Genomic DNA, 24,622 nt, shown 5'->3' with positions numbered 1-24,622 from the left:
GTCTGCGGCTTTGTCTCATGGCCCAGTGTTTCCATCAGTTTTCTTCTCGTTGCCACTAGTGACTGAAAGTTTTTAAGTTCTGAATTCTCAGCTGTGTTCAGTAGAAGCTGAAAGCAGACTGCAAAAATAATGTCTTCAGTCTTTTATACCTTATTTAAAGATGATGCAGTACTTTGGGCAATGCAGTAAGAAAATTGAAGGACAATGTAGTAGTGATTTATTTCATCTCATACCATCCTTTTTGATAATTTCATATTCCTTTTTCTTATTATTTTAGTCATTTTTTTAAAAAAGGCCTAGTTGTAAGTAATCCAAGATACAGACAAAAATAATACTACTAGGATCCTGTAGTATAGCTTAAATTTATAAAAGGTTACAGTGGATCCACATGATAATTACAAGATAAAATGAACTTTATTCTTTTTTTTAATAAATACAATCTCTTTGTTCTTTGGAAGATTCTAAGAAGGTTAACATTATGAAATAATAACCATCCCAAATAGGAATTTGTTCCAAAAAGAAAGTCAAAAACTAAAATTGGGCTCAGTGGCCCTAATGTTATACAAAGGACTGAGTTGGCTGGCAATACATGCTGATTCTGTTAATGAAGCTTTTATTGTGGAATCAACTGGAATGGAAGCGACACTTAATTAGTTTTAGCCTTTCTTTACTACGCTTAAGTGTGCAGGAGTTTACTCTGGCTTACAGCCTTTTGTTCTGACCTTCCCCTATCTGTACAGCATGGACAGAAAGAATAAATTCACTTCTCTCTCGCTCAGGTTGGTGCTTCCTCTACCTGTTCCTTTTGTTTGCAGGAGCCTTGCTGATTAATCTCATGTCTCTCTTCTAAACCTCTTTTCTCTGTCCAAGCTCTTGAGCTGGGAGATGTTGAGGTAAGGTGCCTCTCTGTTGAGCAGGGAGCACTGCCAGTGTTCCAGCTGGGAAGACTCTATTAGGGGTGTATATGCCAAGCACGGTATCATTGTGTGCAGGCATCTCAGGCGTCTGCCAACCCCAGGGGCAGGCTGCCAGTATGAGTGCCACGCTGACATGACATTTACAAGTTTAGAGTCTGGAAAAGGACTGGCAATGGAACACCAGTCATGGTATAGGGTGGCAGTCACTGGGCCAACTTTAACTCAGAAATCACAGTCAAGAAGTAATACTTGATACAGGGTTTGAAGCTATCACTCCCACTTTTTCTACAAAGTGATGAATTGTGTTAGCCTGTTCCTAGGCTATAGGATAAACCATAGTGGTTGGTGCAGAATCTGGAATCAAATCTAGATGTGAATGAGGGCTCTGTCGCTTACTGTGTGACCCTGGCGCAGTTATGTAAATGTCAGTTCCCAGCTATAAAGTAGGGATAATAATATCATTTTCTTCCTAGGGTTATTGGATGGATTAAATAACAACTTTTAAAGTACAAGCACTTTTCCCAGTGTTTGTCTAATGTTAAGTGTTCAATAAATGTGAAGTATTTTTCACGTTCTTCAGAAACTCATAAGGAATTCAGGTTTCCATCTGTCCCTGTATTTTAGTAACAAATATATACATATTATAACTTGCCAGGGACATGTCATGACATGAGCGTGTGTGTGAGACTCTCTCTTTGATTTAAGAATTGCGGGTACACTTTGCACAAGAAGCCTAGGACATACTTTTCTTTATCTCTCTAGGAAAATTTACTGCTAGAATCAGGGTCATTTCAGCATCTCTACAGTTTCTTTGTTGCAGAAACCATTGGGTATTAAGAATTTATTTCAGTAATAGCATTCTTTGGGCCTGGAACTTCCCTATGGTATATTCTAATACAAAGTGAAGACCTAGAGCTGTTTGGAAGGTTATGCTGTGGCTTGATAGGGAGACTGTGTTTTTGTGTGGGTAACAAGGTACTTGGTTTTAAGTCTTTTATCATGATCTAGTAGCCAAAAAGCAGAATTTGTGTGTGTGTTGCTTATATAAAATATAATCCTTTCTGTAGTACTTAGTTTATTTCCTTGAATCATTTTCAATACCATTAATAAGTTCTATCAAATGATAAAATTCTGACTTTCTCCCCCCTTGTTTTTCAGATCTTCAAAGCTACTACGGGCATTTTATGTCCCCTTCCTGTCAGAACAGTATACAGTGTATGCAAACTACACCATCCTCAAACCCCGGAAAACAAAGCACAGCAGGAAGAAAAGTGGAGGTTAGCAGCACACCTCTGACCCCAAAGGACAACCATCTGTTCTAATGATTACACTGACAGGACTCCCTCCAAGTCATCGCTTGTAACATTTGTAATAAAGGCCATCTGACACCGAATCTGGAATCTGGGTGCTTTGGGCTAGTCAAAGTCAATCAAATTCACTTCTTGCCTGTGTCTCTGTTCTGCAAACTTTTTGCAGCTAGGCAGAGAAAGGTCCTAAAGTCCAGGTAGATGTAGTGTTCCACATCTCATTGTTTTTCTTCTGTTCAATTATTTATTAGACCGGAAAAGAACAGAATCAACTCATAGGAAGAACTGAACATCTCTGAGCTGGATGGCTGTATCAGGCTGTTCCCCACACTCTGGCATCTGAGAACTAACAAGCTTCTCTTGGGCCATATGGGCTTCTCCACCAAAGCTGTTTGGCAACTTCGAGCAGACCTTGTTGTTCAAGTCCTAGTGCTGAAAATAAGCACAGCACAGTTGTCTGCCGACATGTCCTTTTCATCTCGAGCAAGACTAAGCTTCTCTGAAGTGCTTCACGGGACTAGGACCCTGTCCTGGAGATATCTCAGGAAAAAGGCAACTATTTGAGGAACTGTGACCTCATTTCATTATTTAGGATGCCTCTTATTTTCATTTTACCTCCTTTACAACAAATTGCAACTATGAGGGTTGTTTTGTTTTTTTAAGTTTTAGCATATAATTTCTTGAATTCAGGACTTTCTTCTGTACAGGTTCTAGACAAGACTATAACTGTACAGGACATAGTTGGAGAAAATTAATTCTATCAACTAGTAGATTTGGATAACATCACATTTTTAAGTAATGCATTCTGTTGCCATTTCTGAAGAGATTGAGAACTTCTCTTTTTTAAACAACCCTAGTCAAAAAGACCAGTGTAGATTTATAGCACCTATTTTTGAGTCTGTATATGGCAAAGCACATCTTGCACGGGGCACTTCTTGTCTGGTAGGCAATTGTAAGGACCTAATATTTTAATAAGTATATACTATTACTTTACCCTTAATACATTATTTCATAGTTTATAAAACACTTTTGCATGAATCTCATTTGATGTTCTCCCACAACATGAGGTAGACAAGGCAAGTGGTTTTATACCCATTTTACAGATTAAGAAACTGAGGCTACAAGGGGAGATAAAAGCATACAAAGTCACACAGCCAATGACAGTGCTAGGACTGGAACCTAGGTTGCCTAACTTCCTTTCTAAACATTACTTGAAAGAATGGTGAGGTTGCCTGGAGACCTGATTAATAATGTAACCTTATATTTTAACAAAGAATTTTACCTGTATTTCTTTTGAGTTCTTTGGAGCCTCCAGTCTTTCTGTCGGTTAGACTGTCATCACAGCAGAGCTTCAGAGTGCAGCCTGGCTGGTGGCAGGAAAGCAGTGCTCACGTTGGGAGTCACTCTCCTTTGTAGCCACACAGGATCCAGTATTCCGTCCGTAGTCCATCTGGGGTCACATAATAGGTGCCTTATTTCCCTAAGAGTAAATATGTCTAGTATCTGCAAAGAGGTTGAATCTATTTTTCGGAGTTTCCATCTTTGGTTTTTCAGAGAAGGGCTTTTGATAAGAACTGCCTGAGAGGAGAAAAGAAGTGAAAAGGAAAGAAATGACTAGTCAGCATATAAAAAGCCTCCCATCTGAGGGAAGATCTGAGATCCAGTAGAAGCACTGGTGTGGAATGATAACAGCAGAGTGAAGAGAAACTGGTGTCCCACTTGCTGACTGAAAGTTCCTGGCATTTAATTCTCAATACTTGATTAATTTTTTCCTAAATTTTGGCACATTTGATCTGACTAAAGAATAGAGAGTTTTCAGTGAAATGCCTTGCCACACCTACATGGATTGTGCACTTATGTGTGTGCTTGTTTCACAGTGGCTAATGCCCTGGACTTTCTGTAGAGGTGAATAAGAGTGTTCAGCAACAGAGGTCCATGCTGAGTAGCTTTATGTAAATCAAAGTGGTACAGTGCTGATATATTTTATTATCTTGCCCATGAAGCAAAAGCCTTCTGAGTAAGAACTTACTGTAATGTAGCACAGAAGAAGGTCATGATTGGTCCAGAAATTCCTTGGGAATATCAGTTCCTACCCCTTTTAAAACCTGATTTTGGTTTTCTTTAGGGAGAGCACAATAAAGTGCAGACACTATGCCAATGCTACAGGTCAGGGGTAGAAAATGGTTTTTGTTATGGAGGCATTTTTCACACAACACATTTATGAACACATTAAAAAATCTCCATCTAAGCCCTGGCTCGTGTGGCTCAGTGGATTGAGCATGGGCCTACGAACCAAAGGGTTGCAGGTTTGATTCCCAGTCTGGGCACATGTCTGGGTTGTGGACCAGATCCCCAGGAGTGGGCATGTGAGACACAACCACACATTGATGTTTCTGTCCCTCTCTGTCTTCCTCCTTTCCTCTCTCTAAAAAATAAATAAATAAAATACATTTTTAAAAAATCTCCATCTCAGCAATACAGTGAGGTTAGCTTTGCCTGTGAAAAAAGATTTTCAAAACACCTGGTCAAAGTAACATTTTTCCTTTAGAGAATCGTGGTTCCTCATGAACTGACTGCTCTGCCCATTGTAAGGATAAAGTGTCTGAGGTACTTAGTTCTCCATAGATTATTGAATATCAAGGGATGAAGGACTATAGATTAGTTGTTCTAACCTTTGATTATGTTAAGAGCAGGTGTACTTGGCAATCCAGGACTCTGATCTCTGATTTCTCAAGCAGCCATATCTGAACACTGCATCTTATGACAGAGTCCCATTACTGACCCAAACTGTGTAATAGGCATCTAGTATCAGTTTGCCTGTCACCTGGTAGTTGTCATCTGAAAAGAAAGAAGACTGGCTACTTTAATCTCTTGGGATAGTCACGGAAAATTGAAGCCCATACTCGTTATTACTAAATTCAAGTTTAGGAACAGGTTGTTTTAAATCAAGGGTGGTTCCTGATCCCAACCATTGATCTGGGTCATTTTCCTAGTTTTGAATTCAGGGAAAGGCTCATGAAAACCCCATGTGGTTCTGCAGCATTAGGTCTGGAGTGACTGGGCAAAGCATCAGTGGCAATCCATTACGTTTTGCATTTCAAGGGATTTATTCAGATAAGAACTCACTGTGATTGTGTTGTCTTCAGGCCAGTGTGAGGCAGCTCTGCTTTTAATTTGGTTAATTTTATTTCCTCTGTAGAGGGAAAAGAGGCACAATTTAATCTTTGCCTCCACAGGCATATTAAAACTCATGTGTTAATTCATTCTTATGCGCCTACATTAAGTTGAATGCCTTGGTAAATCGATAAATGGACATGTGCTCAGCTTTAATATTTTTTGCAAGAGAAGGATCAGACTTCCTTATGGCATTGGTGGATTTCAGAGGCTCTCTGGTGTTTCAATAAATCTAAATGAATGTTGCCTTCAATTTTTCCAGTGTGCATAACCACGTGTTTCATGCTGCAAATGAAATCAGGAAGCAGTACAGTGCTGAAACAAGAGTATTGTCCAATATATTTGTCTAATCTTTGTGCTTTATTTCACGTGTCAGTGTTTACATTACATACCTGTATTTTCTGTGAAAGAAAAAAGTTAAATAAATCTTGGCAGTTTGATTTTCCTTAAGTTAATATTTTCTCTCTTGCTTTTTTGAGCTTTTAAATCTTTGGTGGAGATTGGAAACTGAAACTCAAGCCCTTCATCTACTTCACTCCCACCCTTCAATGTATAGACCTTCCTTCCACAGTCCAAACAGCTGAAAATAACTTATTCTGAAAGTTCTAGGAAGAAGCCTTTGGGAAACCCATTGAGGGTTAGTTTTATTTTATTTGTAGAAAAACCATGCACAGTAGGAATTACTCAGGATGTCATTGTAACTAAAAAAAGAGTTTTGGAGTTCATCTTATGTTTTCAGATTAAGAATTTTCATCATGTGGGGATCTTAATATTCATAGAAATATGCTAGTAATATTTAAAATTGCAGTGATTTCCCCCTTTGTCAGGAGTTGTTAAGAGCAAAACAACTTTTTTATTAATGAATTCCTAGTATCATTCTTATACCTTGCATCTTGTAGCCACCTGGTTTTACATTATTGGTTGTCACTTTTCTTTCCATAGGACACAAAATGCCCATAAAACTTAGTTTGATTTCTTTCTCCCAAGTTGTTTTACAGATGGATACTTTATTAATATAATTGTTTCCCCCTATTTAGAAGGGTCACCTTTCTCTACCTTCGTTACTTTTATTTATAGGGCCAGCTCAAGCCTCCCTCTGTTCTAAGAAGCCTTTCTGGACTTCAGACCTCTTTAATTACTTCCTTTCCTTAACCCTTTTGAGCACCTTACTAATGACATAGAATCTTAACACATATCCCTTATAAACCTGCCTTTCCAGGGCATTGCTGGCATGTCTGGGGGCAAACCATTTAGTTGGGTCATTTTCCTAGTTTTGAATTATGGGAAAGGCATTTACGCATTTCCATGAGCATGCTGGTACTGCACATGTGTTGGGAACCTCCCTGCCTAGTTTCAGGAGCTGTAACACGCCCCCCCCTCCCCCCGCCCCCGCCCGGCTAAGGCTAAGAAAGCGACATTCCGACCGACAGTAAGCCACTAAGGAGACAAAGCTTATCTCCCTGGCAGGAGCACCACTTCTGTTCTTTTTTCTTCACCCTGCCTGGCCCCCAATGCTTGATCAGTTAACCAATTATGGGTAAGATCCCCCAAGGGGGGAATGACCTAAGACAGGTCACGCATAGGCCCCAGGGAAGAACCTGGGGGCTGTGGAGAAAGGGGCTGATGGACCCTGGCCCCTCGGCTTTGACAAAGCCTGAGTCCTCATTCTGTCTGCGAGAAGTCTCCTCATCTCTTGGCTGCCTCACTTCCCCTGCCTGACTTAAGCCTGAAACAATGACAGGGTGGTGCAGCCATATGCTGGAAGGGGTGGGTTCCGGGGGGGGGGGGGGGCGGGATCAGGCCTAAGAAAGAATATGTAAAATCCTGTGAAACCTGCTTTGTTTAGAATGCTCTCAATTAAATGATAAGGGTCCAAGCAAGAAGTGAGTTTGTTCCTCAAAAGCTTTATAGCTCTCTAGCTCTCTGACCCTGACTCAAAATAGGCCCTCAGAGTTCTTTGTTATGTATTGTTTGATCCTTACTGCCTGACAATGATTAATGAGCTTTACCTGTATTCCTGTGCAAAACAACCTAATGAAAGCCCACTGAGGAAAAAGCTCTAGGTCCTTCTCCTTTGAGAGATTGGCCCCCTTTCCTCCCCAAGCTGATCATGTCTTGGTAGACTTATTCTCATCCGTGGCAGCCAGGGGGGGTCCTATGGGCAGAGCCCCCTCCCACACACATGTTCATGGACAATGAAGAAAGAAAAGCAAAAGGAAACCTGAAACTACTACACAATTGTTGCTTTCTATTTGGCAGATTTCTAGGCCACAGAAAATATAGCAAGTCATCCATCCTATAGTACCCAAAGGGCCATTCAGAAGATGTGAATGAGGCTTAATACTGTGCATGTTTTAGGATTTCTGAGTACATGCGCTTTCACACAAAGGCAGATTCCTCAGAGTACCTTCTAAAAGGAGAGCTCGGGTACCTTCACTGAATTTTTCTCTTATTACTTGATTGTGGAGGGTCTGACTTAGCCCAGGAGACCATCTGAGTGAATGTCAGGCGGGAAGCATATCCTCCAGAGTGAGGACATGCTCTGTCACTACCAAGTGCATTCTCTGCTAGGAAAAGGAACTCTTAATTGCTAGATGACTTTGTAGTGATACATTCAAATTCAATAATATCAACTAGCAAGTGATTTTTTTAGAACTGAAAGCTGTTTTGGCTCTCTTAGCTATGGAGTTCAACAGGGATCAGACATTGAAACACATTGTAACTAACATTTGGTAAATGAAATGGAAATTCAGATAAGGGATGTGAGATGACACAACTGTAGTGACATAGATTGGGAACTTTTATTGTACCTTCTTAGAATAAATAATTGTAATTAAATTAACAATTGCGTTAAATAGCATTTTACCTGAGTATGAGCATTTTTTAAAAATTATAAGCAAATCTTAAGGTATCTTCATAAAATACTTCTAGGTGGTAGGACTTTTTGGTTTAGTTTCTATTTTCTGGGCTGCTTGTTCTATCTTTACATCCCTGGAGATGAAAGTATAAACCAGGTGACTCTTAATGGTCCTAACAGCCAAAAGATTTGTGTGAGTTAAAACAAATTTCTTTATCACAAATCTACAACGATGGGTATCAGCCAAGACCTGCCTCATGAGGCTTTGTCTTTGACTTGCATTTGCCTGCAGAAACAGTATTTGGCATCCCGTGCCGTTGGTCTGTAATTTGCCATTTTAACTCTTCAGTCCCAGGTTGCCCAAGGACAAGGGTATCATTTCTGGTCTGTTTGATACCTGCCTCAGTGGCACTGTACGTGGTGCTGGAGAAGATGCTCCTGGAGAGCAGTGGTTCTCAGCCAGAGCTGTGTGAGGGAACCATCTGAGCCCCCTTAAAAAAATGCCCCTATTTGCATGCTCCCACCCAACTGGCCCCATGGGGTTCTGAGTTAGTGGTCCCATATGGGCCTAGGCATTACTATTTTTTAAAAACTCCGTAGCCCCGGTTGGTGTGGCTCAGTGGATTGAGCACTGGCCTGCAAACTGATTGGTTACTGGTTCGATTCCCGGCCAGGACACAGGTCTGGGTTGTGGGCCAGGTCCCTAGTTGGGGGCCTGTGGAGCCAACTGGTCAATGTATCTCTCGCACATCAATGTTTCTCTCCCTCTTTTCCTCCCTCCCTTCCTCTCTTTCTAAATGTAAATAAATAAAATCTTCAAAAAAAAAAAATAAACAACCTTCGGTGATTTTCTAATGTCCACTGCTGTTGATGTTAGAGCCTGGAAGGCAAACAATCACATCAAACATCAAAGATAATTAAGTAGGCAAAATGTTTGGTTTCCTCTCCCAGTTACAACCCTAGGCCTCTTCCCCTCCCCACACCCTTTTCTCTACTTTTTGCAGCCTATCAGGCCTTTCCTGCCCTCTCTTCCATTCTCTCTGGGCCCTGCTTTCTGGGAAACAATTAACTAATAAGGTACTGAAGTTCACTAATGAATGTTAATAATTTACTGTAGTTCTTTTCCATTAATCCTCTCATCTCAGTATATCTGACCAATAATACATCTGGAAAAAAGGAATTGCTAATTTTGGCAATCTCAAGTGCCATATTTATTTATTAATTAGGTGGAAGGAAAGAGTTTGAGCAGGCCTTCAGGAAGACTGCCTGGCCTTTAAGTTTCAAACCCCATCCATTGGTGCTGCGTGGCTTACTCAGATAAGGCCCTGTGGCTGTCTTGAGTAGGAGAATGCAGAAAAAATGGAGGTATTAGGCCCTTCTGCTCAGGACATGTTGGGGGAGCCTGCTTTGTAGATTTCATATACTTAGGTCTGTTTATTTGAGACAAGCATAGAGAAGATTTCCCCTTTATTATTCTGCCACTGGTCTTCTGCAGTGTCTCTGGAGCTGCTGCTACCCTCTTAGACATAAGAGCAAAAATTAATCCCATTTTGAGAGAAATAATCTGAAATGTGTTCACTCAAAACAAACACCATGTATCATTCAGAAATTGGTCTTGCTTCTTTTGTGTCTTCTTCTTAATAATAATGTCTCTAAGCCTCCCTGGTATTTCCTATAATATATTCCCCCCTTTTTTTTCTTCCCAGTGAAATATTTGTGGAGTTACAGCGAAAAGGAGGCTGGTTTCACAGTGGTACATTTATAAAAGAGTATGATTTTTTTTAAAACATCCCTTTCACCTTTCCTTGGTCTGCTTTCTTTAACTGTGCTCCCTCAGTCTGTTATTACTGGAAGTATTTTGAAAAAATAGCACCAAAGTTTAAATGTGTTGCCGTGCGATTTTGGTTGTTTTTCTTTTACTCCCAAGGATGACTCTCTGGGAACCATCTCCAAGCAACCTTGTCTGCAGTGCTATCACGGAGCCTTCCCTAGTGTCCAGCAGAGGGCAGCCTATTCTCACTAAAAATTTCAGTGCTCCTTTTCCTCCACAAATCTACTTAGTTTTCAGCATTTCTTGTGTTCCTTGTGTCTACATTCCAGTGTAAATTGAACTATCTGAGTTGCATTTCTTTCAAATCTTTATCCCTGCATTTCAGTCATATTGCTATAATTGCAAACATTTCCTGGAGAAAGCCATGCCCATAATTTATAGGGGATGCCACAGGTAATTGCAGTTCTAGTTGACATGGTTTTGATGGTATTCATGGGAAATGCAAAATAAGTGTTTGCTTGAGAAAGCAAACCAGCTCTTTTAGGGGTACCAGTCATTGATCTGTTTTCAAGGTTCCAGTCATGAGCAAACCATGTCATACACACAGCTTTAACTTTGCCTCTGCTAATTTGTTGATATTGTCAAAGACAACACAAAGGAACCCTGGCCAGGTAGCTCAGTAGGAGCATCATTCATACACCAGAAGGTTGTTGGTTTGACTCCTGGTCAAGGCACATACCTAGGCTTCAGGTTTGATTCCCTGGTTAGGGCATGTACTGGAGGCAACTGATCAATGTTCTCTCTCCCCCTCTCTCCAGTCAACAAAAACATATTCTTTGTGAGCGTTTTTAAAACACAAGACAATCCAAAGGATATGTGAATGTCCAGGACTCTGCACTCTGTCAGATGCCAACACATCTGCTAGCTCAACAGAAGTTAATAGCATATAGCAGGGACTGAACCCTGTAAAGCAAAATGCTTTTGAATACCTTTGATTGTTCCTCATGATTATGGCCAGGGTGAAAGGCAAACATTTGCAGAAGGAAGTATAATTTGCTTTTAAAGTATAGGACACCCACCTGGGCACATATAGGCACTGAAAAACAGACAAAGCAATCTCTGAAATTGTTTGAACTCAACCTTAGAGGAATATATTGGGATTTTCTGTGGGTGTGTTGTTGTTATTTTGGGATACTTTTCTGTTTCTGTTTTTGGGGGTTTTTTTTTTAGTATAGTTTATTGATTATGCTATTAAACTTGTCCTATTTTTTTCTCCCCTTTCCCCCGCTCCTCCCTGCACCACCCCCCTCCAGCATCCCCCGCCCCTTAGTTCATATCCATGGGTCATACATATAAGTTCTCTGGCTTCTCCATTTCCTATACTATTCTAACCACCCCCTGTCTGTTTTGCACCTACCATCTATACTTCTTATTCCCTGTACTTTTTCCCCCCAATTCTCTCCTTCCCCCTCCCACTGATAACCCTCCAAGTGACCTCCATTTCTGTGATTCTGTTCCTGTTCTAGTTGTTTGCTTAGTTTTTGTTTTTGTTTTCTTTTAGGTTCAGTTGTTGATAATTGTGAGCTATCATTTTACTGTTCAGAGTTTTTGATCTTCTTCAATTTCTTAGATAAGTCCCTTCAACGTTTCATATAATAAGGGCTTGGTGATGATGAACTCCTTTAACTCGACCTTTTCTGGAAAGCATCTCATCTGCCTTTCCATTCTACATGATAGCTTTGCTGGATAGAGTAATCTTGGATGTAGATCCTTGCCTTTCATGACTTGGAATACTTCTTTCCAGCCCCTTCTTGCCTGCAAGGTCTCTTTTGAGAATCAGCTGATTCTAATCAGCTGGGCACTCCTTTGTAGGTAACTGTCTCCTTTTCTCTTACTGCCTTTAAGATTCTCTCTTTATCTTTAATCTTGGGTAATGTAATTATGATGTGCCTTGGTGTGTGCTTCCTTGAGTCCAATTTCTGTGGGACTATCTGAGCTTTCTGGTCTTCCTGGAAGTCTATTTTCTTTGCCAGATTGGTGAATTTCTCCTTCATTATTTTTCAAGTAAATTTTCAATTTCTTGTTCTTCCTCTTCTCCTTCTGGCCCCCCTATGATTAGGATGATGGAACACTTAAAGTTGTCCCGGAAGTTCCTAAGCCTCTCCTCATTTTTCTGCATTCTTGTTTTTTTATTCTGTTCTGGTTGGATGCTTATTTCTTCCTTTTGTTCCAAATTGTTGATTTGAGTCCCGGTTTCCTTTCCTTCACTGTTGGTTCCCTGTATATTTTGCTTTATTTCACTCTGTGTAGCCTTCATTTCTTTCTTCATTTTGCGACTGGGCTCAATCAATTTTGTGAGCATCCTGATTACTAGTGTTTTGAACTCTACATTTGATATATTGACTATCTTTTCATTGTTTAGTTCTGTTTTTGGAGTTTTGATCTGTTCTTTCATTTGGACCATATTTCTTTGTCTTGGCATGCCTGGTACATTGTGAGAGGCAGAGCCTTAGGTATTCGCCAGGGTGGGGCAACCCAGGTCTCTGCATTGTGGTGCTACATGTGAGGGAGGGGTCCGAGAGGGAACAATGCCTCTTACTCGGCTGTCAGGTGGTTTCAGTGACTTTTCCCAGTAACCATAAACAAATTGGGACCTTTTGGTGCTGATTCCCAGGTGGGTGGGTTTGTGTATATTCCAGGAGAGTTTGTGGGTCTCTCCAATAAATTCTCCTGTGAGGCTGGGAGTTTCTCCTGCTGCCAGAGCCCCCATAGACTTTTACAGCCAGAGGTTTTTATACTTTATTTTCCTGGGCTGGAACCCTGGGTTGCAGGGTCTGTCTGGCTCCCAGTTGTTCCTCCTGGTTTGTCTGCATGCAAATGTGAGACCACCCAGTCTGCCAGATGCCATCCCACTGTGAGTCCTTTCTGCCTTGGCTGCCTGTCTCTGCCCCTCCTACCAGTCTGGATGAAAGTTCCTTGGTTGTTGGACTTCCATACATTTTGATTTTCTGGCAGTTCTGGTTATTTTTTGTTTTTAAATTTGTTGTTGTCTTTCTTTTGGTTGTACAGGGAGGCAAAGTATATATACCTATGCTTTTATCTTGGCTGGAAGTGGCAATTTGAGTAAAATCTTGAATTTAGTAAATAATAAAAAGTTAAAAAAATGACAAATTGATACACTATACATTAAAAAATCTCACTTCCATTTCTGTTCCCCAGGAACCTAGTATGTTACCATAATTACCCAATGTGTTCAGTCATGTCTGTCCTTCTAGGGATTTTTTTTTTCTTAGGCTTAAAAAAAATGTGTGCCCTGGCTGGCGTAGCTCAGTGGATTGAGCATGGGCTACGAACCAGGCATCACAGGTTCGATTCCCAGTCAGGGTACATGCCTGGGTTGTAGGCCATGACCCCCAGCAACCGCACATTGATGTTTCTCTCTCTCTCTCTCTTTCTCCCTCCCTTCCCTCTCTAATAAACAAACAAACAAACAAACAAACAAATAAATAAAATCTTTAAAAAATGTGCATTCTATTTTACAAATATGCTAAGATACTGCACAGTGTTTTGACACCTGCCATTTTAAAATCTTAAGATATTTAATATTTTGGGACACCTACACAGACTGGAGTTTAGGTGCTGACAGCTGCCAGTCTCCATGGTCATGAGGTGACGCTCACAGCATAACATGATGCAATCAACGTGGTCCAGGGACAGGAGTTTTGCAAAGCCAGCAGTGTGGAATGAATGGTGAGACAGTGCTAATTCCTGAAGCTGTTGCAGCTGAGAGATCATGGATGTCTGACTCCAAGTACAATATGATCATTGAAAAAATGTTCCAACTTCCAGCCAAGATGGAGGCATAGGGGGACGCACCGTACCTTCATGCACAACCAAGATTGGACAACAACAATTTAGAGGCAGAATAACACCCAGAACTGACAGAAAATTTATAGGAATGGAAGTCGGACAGCCAAGAAGTTGAAATAGACCCGTTCATCCAGACTGGTAGGAGAGGTGGAGACAAGCAGCCAGGCGCAGGTTGCAGCAAGGAGAGCAGGGAGAGTTGGGCGCAAAAAGCAACCAGGAGCGCGTAAGGCATCTAGGGCATGCAAGATCGCAGCGGGTGGACCCTGAGTACACAAGCAGCAGCTAGCAGAGCTAGCAGACCCACTGAGGTGGCGATTGTGGAGCAGGGCAGAGCGCACAACCCAGGATCCCAGGGAAGGGACTAAGGTCCCATGGAGAACAGAGCTACTGCCATTGTTCCCTCTCAACCCCACACTCACATACAACGTCACAATCTAGTGACTGAGGTGCCCAGCCCTGGTGAACACCTAAGGCTCCGCCCCTCACTGTAACAGGAGTGACCAGACCAAAACAAAAAAAGAGAGATGGCTCAAACAGAAGAACAAATCAGTGCCCCAGAACTCATCCTTTTGAGCGACCAAGAGATAGCTAACCTATCAGATGCACAGTTCAAACACTGGTGATCAGGAAGCTCACAGAATTGGTTGATTTTAGTTGCAAATTAGATGAACAAATGCAGGTTACCATAAACGAAATGAAAGAAAATACACAGGGAACCAATAGTGATGGGAAGGAAACTGGGACTCAAAACAATAGAGTGGATCAGAAAGAAGAAAGAAACAACCAAACAGGAAAGAAGGAAGAAATAAGAATTAAAAAAAAACGAGGAGAAGTTTAGGAACCTCCAGGACATCTTTAAATGTTCTAACATCCGAATTATAGGGGTACCAGAAGGAGAAGAGGTAGAGCAACAGACTGAAAATGTATTTGAACAAATAATAAAGGAGAACTTCCCCATTCTGGCAAAGAAATAGACTTCCAGGAAGTCCAGGAAGCTCAGAGAGTCCCAAAGAAGTTGGACCTAAGAAGGAACACACCAAGGCACATCATAATTACATTAGCCAAGGTAAAAATGAAGGAGAGAATCCTAGAAGCAGCAAGAGATAAGGGGATAGTAACCTCCAAAGGAGTTCCCATCAGACTGTCAGCTGATTTCTCAAAAGAGACCTTGCAGGCAAGAAGGGGCTGGAAAGAAGTATTCCAAGTCATGAAAGACAAGGACCTATATCCCAGATTACTCTATCCAGCAAAGCTTTCATTTAGAATGGAAGGGCAGATAAAGTGCTTCTCAGATAAGGTCAAGTTAAAAGAGTTCATCATCACCAAGCCCTTATTTTATGAAATGTTAAAGGGACTTATCTAAGAAAAGAAGATTAAAAAAAACATGTATAGTAAAATGACAGCAAACTCACAATTATTAACAACCACACCTAAAGCAAAAACAAAAGAAACTAAGCAAACAACTAGAACAGGACGAGAACCACAGAAATGGAGATCACATGGAGGGTTAGCAACAGGGGAGTGGGAGGAGGAGAGAGGGGGAAAAGGTACAGAGAATAAGTAGCATAGATTGTAGGTAGAAGATAGGGGGAGGGTAAGAATAATATGAGAAATGTAGAAGCTAAAGAACTTATAAGTATGACACATGGACATGAACTAAAGGGGGGCAGGAAGTGGGAGGGAGAGGGTATACAAGGTGGAGGGGAGTGAAGGGGGGAAATGGGACAACTGTAATAGCATAATCAATAAAATATATTTTAAAATGATATTTAATATTTCCTTTTTAGGAGCAATTATTTCCAAATATTTTCAGCTTAAGTTACACCCCACAATTTCAATAACAGTGTGTATCTTCCTTTTCCACTTAACACTGTTAGAAAGGGGTTTTTTTGGGGCTGTCTATAGCATTTGGCAGGATACCAGGGGTCTGACCTAAAAACACTGGAATGCATAATAGGTTTCAAAGACCTAAAACTTCTGAGAAAGGTTGCTAAGACTGTTTGATCTCTAGGTTTGTTGTAGCTTAAATCTACCCTTGTGGTTAGAAGTGCTAATTCTATTCTTGGGTGGTTGGGCCCCCGCACACCATGAGCTAGGTCTTCAGGTGCTGTCTTTCTGTGTTTGTTTTAGGCACCAGATTCAGTGAGCTCTTGGTAATCAATAACATAACTTCTAACATTTGTGAAGTGCTTTCTATTTACAAAGAACTTTGCAACCCCCAGAGAGAGAAGTAAGGTATGAATTACCCCTGTTTTACCAATGAGAAAAACTCTGAAAGGCCTGGAGTCAGTTCTTCTAATTCTAAATCATGTAATCCTTTCATTCTTTCACACTTGGCCTCTGGGTTGCCAAAGCTCAATCGATTGGAATGTTTTCTTACCTGCTTCTACTTCCTCAGTAGATGATAACTATTCATGGCTAATGTCTGAGACCTTACTTTTGTCATCCACTAATCTAAGCACTGCATATGAATTATTTAATTTTAGAAACCCACACTCACAGCCCCACTGTACAGATGCAGAAACCAAGATTCAGAGAGGATAAGTTGTTTGCCCCAAATCACACAACTAGTTGATAGAGCTGGGATGTCAATCTAGGTCACCCTGATCCAGTTTATACTCTCTTGACCACTGTATACACTTCCCTGCATTGGAACTGCCTGTCCATTTCTGCAATTGGATTTTCCCAAGAATTCAAGAATTCAAGCAAAGTTTTGCTCTGGAAATATATATATATGTATATAGTACATATACACATATCGTATATACTATATATACACATATGTGTGTATATATATATAAAATATATATTATTAATATATATTACTATATATAGTAATATATACTATAATATATATAATAATATAATATGATAATAATAATGTAATTATATATAATACTATTTTATATATATATATATATATATATATATATATATATATATATATATTATAGCTTGGAGGTAGGGGATGAAGCAAGGAGTAGTGATAATACCTGATTATGAGTTTCACAGTTTCTTCTGATTCATTGTGACTCCAAGTAAAGTCTCTTTCTCCCTGTCAGGTATCTTTAGCCATAAAAATGGGATTACACTTTGGCCACAAGCAGAGAAGAGAAAGAACGTAAAATATTGAGGTGAAGTTGAGGGGAAAATATTTGAGTCCCACAGAATGAAGACATTTTTGTATAAAAAGAAATTAGAAATATCATTAATGGTGATAATTACTACTTTGTAATGAATTAAATTCAGACTTGATAATCTGCTTACCAGAGAAGATAGTTAGAAAATGCCTGAATGTGCTTACATTTTCTGTGCATGAACTGGACTACCCACTGCTTTGTTGATGGTCTTTTCAATGGGACAACACTTCTGGGTTTGCCTTGAGAGGGTCACTTACACACATGATTCTCTCATGCACTGTGAGGGAGAGGCAAGCTCAGTACCTGTGAGGCAATGGCTGGAGAGCACAACAATGATGTCATTCAGCCTTGCTCGGAAGTGACCATTTCTCTGTGGCACTGAGAGGTATTACAAGCACAGAAATTGATGGCTGTTGATCCCATCTGCCTGTGCTTCTCCACATTCACAGGAACTGGGCAAGTCTAACCCTGTCTTCCCTTGATTCACTGAATGAGTGAACTGTATGCGGGTGTCAGAACCCAGTGCTTTTGTGCTGAGAATGTCACATTGTTTCCCTTGGGCTGCCTTACATCCTCAACCTAATCTCAGCTGTTGCCTCGGGCACTCTGTGGTCATTAGTTTCTTGGGGTGTGTGTGGGAGGCAGAGAGACCACAGGGAGCAATAGGGAAGAGAGGAGGGTATGGAGACAGATCAGTGTCACAGTTCTGTACTTGTAGTGCTTAACTGACTTCTGGGAATCCAGCAAAAGGGGATCATTTTAATGCAGCAAAAACCACAGTCAATCGGACGGAGTTGTTTATCAATAGTAGTTGTGGCTGTCATTTAGTTTTTCTGAACAGAGACTGTCCCTGAGCAGAAGATGCCTTTTCGTTGACATAGAAATTATTTTTCTAGATAAACTTTTAAAATCAATGACTTTTGAACATCAGCGTATATTAGAATCACCAGGATGCATGGTAAAATGTCGCACCCCATTACTGGGGATTTTGATTTACTAGGTCTGGGGTGGAGGCCAGGAATTTTATTATTTATTTATTTATCTTTAAAGGATTTTATTTATTTTTAGAGAGGAAGAGAGGGAGAAAGAGAGGGAGAGAAACATCAGTGTGTGGTTGCCTCTCACATGGCCCCCACTGGGAACCTGGCCTGGGGGCATGTGCCCTGACTGGGAATCGAACTAGTGACCCTTTGGTTCGCAGCTTGTACTCAGTCCACTGAGCTACATCAGCCAGGGCAGGAATCTGCATTTTAAAACAAGCATTTTAGGTGATTCAATCAGTAGGCCACACTCCCCAAAGACTGTCTTAGAAATGGAAACTTACAGTTTCCATTTGCTCAGCTTTTGAAATACTGTAGCCTCTTTTGGCTGTCATCTGTTTGTTTAAATCACTTTCTTTATTGAAGGTTTTATTAGCATCTCCATATTTACTACCTGCTTCATTCTCACATCATCACTGTACTAGAGAGGAAACCAGAGGTGGTTAGCTCCACTTTACTGGGAGTGGGTGGGAGCTGGGATTGAGGCACAGAGAGAGGCAGGTCACACTGAGTCAGAGACCAAGGTGGGAACTGAAGTCCAGAACTGATGACTCTCAAACCAGGCAATTTTCTGGGGCCTATTTTCTCAGCTTGTGATTTCATATTTAATCATGGTTATTCCTGATGTGTCTAATTAATTGTGCTTGGGTAAGCAGAGCATATTTGAGTTTTAAACAAAATAGTTTAGCATCAGTGTGGTAATTTTTGTGTAGCACATTGAGGCTCATCTAAGTTTGAGCTAATATCTAGATGGTGATATGTATGGAAATGACTTAACGTGCTTCTCTCTGCCCTTGCTTCCTTAATTATTTCTGAAGACTTTTTACATAAAGTGTAAGGGAACAGGTTCCTCTTTCCCATTCCAATATGAATGCTCTCTGATTTTCTAACTGGTTAAGTACTAAAATAAAAAAAAAAACACCTCTTAGTCCCGTTTCTCAAACTTGAGTAGTATTTCAATCTATTTCTAAAGACAAAAAAAAATTTTTTTAAAAATCTCAGTGTAAATTATTTATTACAATGTTACTTAAATTTATAAAGTAGAAAATGTTTTTCTTTTTAAATCCTAACCTGAGGATATGTTTATTGATTTTAGAGGGAGAGGAAGGGGAAGAGAGAAAGAGAAGCCTTGATGTGACAGAAAAACATCCGTGGTTGCCTCCTACAAGCCCTGACCGGGAATTGAACCCACAACACTTTTGGTGCATAGGAAGATGTTCCAACCAACTGAGCCACCTGGCCAGGAAAAAATATAATGTTCTTTTATTTCTAGTTCTCATACACCAAAACAGATTTACAAATGAAATCCAAGTGAAACCACAAAACTATTTATTTTGATATTATAGTGGCTTAACATGCTGAATGATGTATTTTGCTGAGATGAAATTATCCCTCGTATTGTGGCTATGACATTGTTGTCAAAAGCTCAGCTTCTTTTGAGCTCAATGTGCCACCAAGTGACCTATGATGCCTCTTTTCTCACTACTCTTCTGTTAGTCCCATCATGTCATTTGGCTTTCATTTTGTTCATAAAAACAGTATTTTCACTTTAAATCTACCTCTGTTCTTTTCTCATTATCCCAGAACTATAAAAGCACACTGAAACACACCTGGAAATGTAGGTACTGAAATAGTGGAGCAACACCAGATTACAAAGTGGTCATTCAAATAATCCAGAATATGCTATGGAAATCCAAAAAAATATTGTTAAAATGAAAATAAAATTAAAACCTTCGAGAATACATCCATAGACTTAATTTGAGAAATACTTTTCAGGTCCATTGGTTCCAGAACTTTCACTACTATAGAACTCCCTATCTAGTTTGTTTCTTCCAGGAACCCCATGTTTGGAGAGAAAAAAAAAACTCCCTTCCTAATTGCATTTATTAATAACTTTGCATTTTTATTAATCAGACACACGGAATTTCCATTTTAAAGCTTGTGATCATCATATATAGTTACCATTCTAAGCTGCTTATAGTCCAAAACAAACAGAAAAGACTGGATATTCTAGTTATTCTGTGTTGTACTAACAAGGGTAAATAAAAACTTTCCATTAAGTTTTGTAAGAAAGGCTTCCATCCCCTCAGCTCCTCCCAGTGCTGCCTTGACACTCTTGGAGTTCAGGGAGGCTAGTTTAGCCTTTCTCGTACAGCCACCCCATCCAGTTTGGAAGGATTCAAGCTTGTCCTACTTTTGCTTAATTGTTGTACTTCTAAGCATGCTAAAGACCTAAAAAATGGGAGGAAGAAAATACAACAGAAGGCACCATTCCAGTCCCAAACTGAAAAGAAACACCAAAACAAGAGAGCAGCATGTTTTTAACAGCTTGCATGTAAAAAGCAGGAAAAATATTGACTAGGGAGATTGGACAGCACTGTTCTCTCACCGCCCGCGTTATTTGTCTTAGGAAGCAGGAGCCAGATACACAATTCTGGCTCACAGGCCTAAGGAAGGGGTGGAGGGGTTCTTTAGAAGCTTGAGGCTAGTGGGAAAATGAGTGGCTCCGGGCCAGGATGAAGGCAGGGGAGGCGCTAAATCGTTCTTCTTCCTGGCCTTGAGCATCCTCTTTGGTCCGCCTGAGTCCTAAGAGGTCAGGGAACACGGATCACTTAAGTAGGTAGGTCCTGACCTCTGCAGACCAACCATGAGCCAGATGAATCCTTGCCCCTGTTTCTTTCTGCAGGGGAGAGGACGCGGGGGCTTCATTCGCTTCCCCAGCCCACCTTTCCTCTGGAATTCAGACCTACAGTTCCCGCAACCGGGGCCGGGGGCAGACCTCCACCATCCTGGCAGAGCCTCAGCTACCCGACCTCAGCGGAGCCCGAACTCAGACCACAGCCCAGCTTGCGTGGAGGCGGGGCGGGGCCTGGGCGCGGGGCGGGGCCTGGGCGCGGGGCGGGGCCTGGGCGCGGGGCGGGGCCTGGGCGCGGGGCGGGGCCTGGGCGCGGGGCGGGGCCTGGGCGCGGGGCGGGGCCTGGGCGCGGGGCGGGGCCTGGGCGCGGGGCGGGGCCTGGGCGCGGGGCGGGGCCTGGGCGCGGGGCGGGGCCTGGGCGCGGGGCGGGCGGCGGTGACCAGAAGGAGGAGAAAGAACATGGCGGGCGCGGCGGGGCCCGGGACTGGCCCGGGGGCAGCGGGCGGAGATGGAGACGATTCGCTATACCCGATCGCGGTTTTAATAGACGAACTCCGCAATGAGGACGTGCAGGTACTGGAGTCTGGCCCGGTAGAGGGGGCGGGCTCGGTCGGGCGCTTGGTAGGGGTGGGTGAAGGCCGGCGTCGAGGTGGGGCAGGCCCGGTGATTGAAAGACCCAGCTCTGGCGGAAACTGGAGGCGGAGGAAGGGAAAGACCCGTGCTCGGCCCTCCCCTCCCAGGGATCTCTCCAGCAGCCCTCCTTCGGACCCCGGGCGGTTGTGGGAGAGCCGGCTTCGCGCCTGGGCGCTTCTTCCGGGCGGTGCGGTGGGCTCACCGCTTCCGGTGGTCCCTGTTGAGGAGCGAACTGGAAGGTGGCGCTGGCGCGGGCGGCGAGGGTCCCTAGAAAGTGCAGTCCCTGGGAAGTGCAGGGGAGTGAATGCTTTCTTCTCGGCTGGGAAACTGGCCGGGCTTGTTGGGTAGGACCGGGGTGGGATGGCTAATTAGCCTAGAGGAGCCGGTGTGTCAGCCCTCATAGAACTCCCTTCTGAAAAGGCAGGGGTTGTAGTCAACCGTTTCCCCAGCTTACCACCGCCAAAGTTCTCTTTTTAAGATTGTCTCACTTCTTGGATATTATATTCTCTTTCATTCATTTCTTTAATGGGCCCTTTAGAGTGTTTCTCCAGAGAAATTGTCCTTTGGCTAATGAAGCCATGTTACACTGCTCCTGAGTTTCCTCATATAATACAATCTAAAATGAAGGTTTTCTTTATCCTTGCCAGATTGCAACTTTTGCCTTTGGTCTAAATCACAACTGTTTCTTTAGTTCTTTCCACTTTCTTTTTTAAAGCTCCGTCTCAACAGCATAAAGAAGTTATCAACAATTGCCCTAGCACTTGGAGTGGAAAGGACGCGAACTGAACTGCTGCCATTCCTTACAGGTATGTGAGTCTTTGTTTAAGGAAAGACATAGGCATTATCATTTCCAGTTGCTTTCAAAACTTGGTGTTTTAGAATTTGTTACCCACAGTATTGAGTCCTAAATTGAGCCTGATGCTTTTGTGCAAAAGAAGCAGGATGGAGCTTATTGTAATGTGATTAGACACATTCAAACATTAACTATTTAGCTAATAGGAGAGTAATTGATACGGCATTATGAGTTTCTAAGTCATTCTGTAGAACAGATCCAGGAAGACTCTTGATGGAAAAGGAAGAAAACACTGTTGGAATAATGACAGGACCATCTAGTTACATATTGATTGAGTCTGTTCTTAGTTTTGTTAGAGTATCTAGCTCTGGGCTAGCCAGCCTTGTTGATGAGTACTGGTTTGTTATTTCCAGATACAATTTATGATGAAGATGAGGTACTGTTAGCTCTTGCTGAGCAGCTGGGAAATTTCACCGGCCTGGTGGGAGGTCCTGACTTTGCCCATTGTCTGCTGGTGAGTATATTCTGCCTACCCTCCTTTTAGAACTTTTGCAGTATAAGTAGTTCATTGTTTGGTGATAGGCACATTTTTTATGCAGATCTTTTTTTGGAGAGTCTCAGTGTTAGCTCTGGAGAGAACAAATAATGTAGGCACTTTGGATTCAAATAACCCATTCTTATTTTTTTCTGACTATGAATATAAGAACTTCTCCCTCTTTTCTTGTCTGCCTCTGTAGACTTATTTGTTAGTTTAGAGGTTGGGAGAAGAAAGATTTGATTGTTTTTGTTTATGGGTTTTTTTCCCCACTGAAATTAGAAATCTTAATTTTTCATTTAGTAATGTCATGACTTTGGAAATGTTTATATATATATATCTATATCAGCTTTCTGTCTTTGATTTTAAACATAACTTCTGACTTTGTGACTTTGATGAGTTCTGTTCAATTTGGTTGACAGTTACTAAGAGCCTACTATATATCAGGCATTGAAATTACAACATTGAGGTACAAGACCACTGTAAATGGAATGAGGTCTCTGTCCTTATGTGTCAACAAATAATTACTGTATAGTGTTAGATGGAAAAATAGAAGCCTATGCAAGGTACACAAGTAATAGAAGGAGAGGATTAACTGAGAGCAATCAGGGAAAACCTCTTGGTAGATGATGTTTGAACTAGGTTTTGAAGGATGACTAGGAATTCAACAGTAGACAAGATAGGGATATATGCTTAGAGGCTTAAATATTGTCTATATGATGCTGAATCTTATGATTTCTGTCTCTACTTCTAACCTTTCCATGGAACTGCAGATATAGATATGGAAGGATTCATATGTATCTACCTGTTTGTCTTTTTTTATGTCTGCCTATGATTTTCTACTTCGATATCAGGGAGGCATGTCAATTTAACCTGCCTAAAACAGAACTCACTTTTCCCAAAATAGGCCTTTCATGTCATTGTCCCATTTCAGTAAATAGCATCACCACCTACCCAATTGCATAAACCAAAATCTAGAAGACATTCTTAACTCTTCCTCATTTTCCAGATCTACTCCATTAGAACTCTTGTAGATTGTATGTATATTCCAAATTAGTTCACTTTTTTCCATCCCCACTACTACCTAGCTCATCTTTTCTCTAGTCTTTCTCCACCACATGATCTGTCCTCTAGATTAATGCAGTAACTTCCTAACTAGTTGCCTTCTACTCTTGCCTCCTACCCCCACCTTTACAGTTAACTCTTCACCTCACAGATGGATCCCTCCCTGCCATGGCTCTTAGAAGATCATATTCCTACCATAGCTTGTACCTTTGCTTACAGAGCCTTTCCTTGAGACTGTTGCCCTATATATTTTCTCTAATAAAATGTCCTTTTGAGCTTCCTGTGATTGGCTCTCTGTCATGAAGATATCAACTTTAATGTGGCTACTCAAAGAGGCCTTCTCTGACCACCCAACCTAGTTACCTCTTAACACATCATCCTATAGTATTTTTTTGCAGAGTACTCTTACCATCTAATTATTTTCTTGATTAGTTGTTGTCTTCCTCCATTAGAAGATAAACTCCACTAGAGCAAGGTACCTGCATTCCTGTTTTTTCTCAACTCTCGATGCTAGAATATAACAATAATCTTTTATTGAAAGAGCTTAAACACAGGTTGTGTTGCTGGGGTATAAAGTGTTGGGCTGGCGTAGGCAGGAGTGGTGGTCAGGAGGCAGCAGGAAAATGGCATGGAGAAATAGGTAGAGTTCAGTCCAGAGACAACTCATATGCATTTCTCAGGAATTTGGCCTTATCCTGTAGTAGTGGAAGAGATTATACAATGATACTGCATAGAGAAGGTCAGAAGGCATGGGCAGATCATGAAGGACTTTCTCAAGTAAGAAAGCAATATCTTCTCAAAGGATTTTTGAAGTACCTCTTACGAAATTTGAGTTCTACCTTTGTGTATCAGACAATTTTTGAAATGGATTATTAAGTAGATGTG

General features: G+C 41.4%; 2 protein-coding genes across 11 annotated transcripts in view; both read left to right on the top strand.

Moving 5' to 3' along the window:
• ALG9 (ALG9 alpha-1,2-mannosyltransferase) overlaps positions 1–2,310 on the top strand; it is a 137,131-nt gene extending 134,821 nt beyond the window's left edge. For all 8 annotated transcript variants that reach the window (XM_045839511.1, XM_045839544.1, XM_045839521.1 and 5 more), the window contains one exon: positions 2,076–2,310. In XM_045839511.1, coding sequence (XP_045695467.1) covers positions 2,076–2,199 — 124 coding nt within the window. In that variant the 3' untranslated portion in view covers positions 2,200–2,310. The remainder of the gene's footprint in view (positions 1–2,075) is intronic.
• Positions 2,311–21,140: 18,830 nt separating this feature from the next.
• Positions 21,141–24,622, top strand: part of PPP2R1B (protein phosphatase 2 scaffold subunit Abeta) — a 39,054-nt gene continuing 35,572 nt past the window's right edge. For all 3 annotated transcript variants that reach the window (XM_045838217.1, XM_045838227.1, XM_045838209.1), the window contains exons 1-3: positions 21,141–21,284; positions 22,060–22,150; positions 22,551–22,651. In XM_045838217.1, coding sequence (XP_045694173.1) covers positions 21,171–21,284; positions 22,060–22,150; positions 22,551–22,651 — 306 coding nt within the window. In that variant the 5' untranslated portion in view covers positions 21,141–21,170. The remainder of the gene's footprint in view (positions 21,285–22,059; positions 22,151–22,550; positions 22,652–24,622) is intronic.

Source organism: Phyllostomus hastatus, unplaced genomic scaffold (assembly GCF_019186645.2).
Source record: "Phyllostomus hastatus isolate PE091 unplaced genomic scaffold, TTU_PhHast_1.1 phas_contig_113, whole genome shotgun sequence".
Taxonomy (NCBI): Eukaryota; Metazoa; Chordata; class Mammalia; order Chiroptera; family Phyllostomidae; genus Phyllostomus; species Phyllostomus hastatus.
Note: the sequence above shows the minus strand (reverse complement) of the source record. Positions and strands in the feature narration are given on the sequence as shown.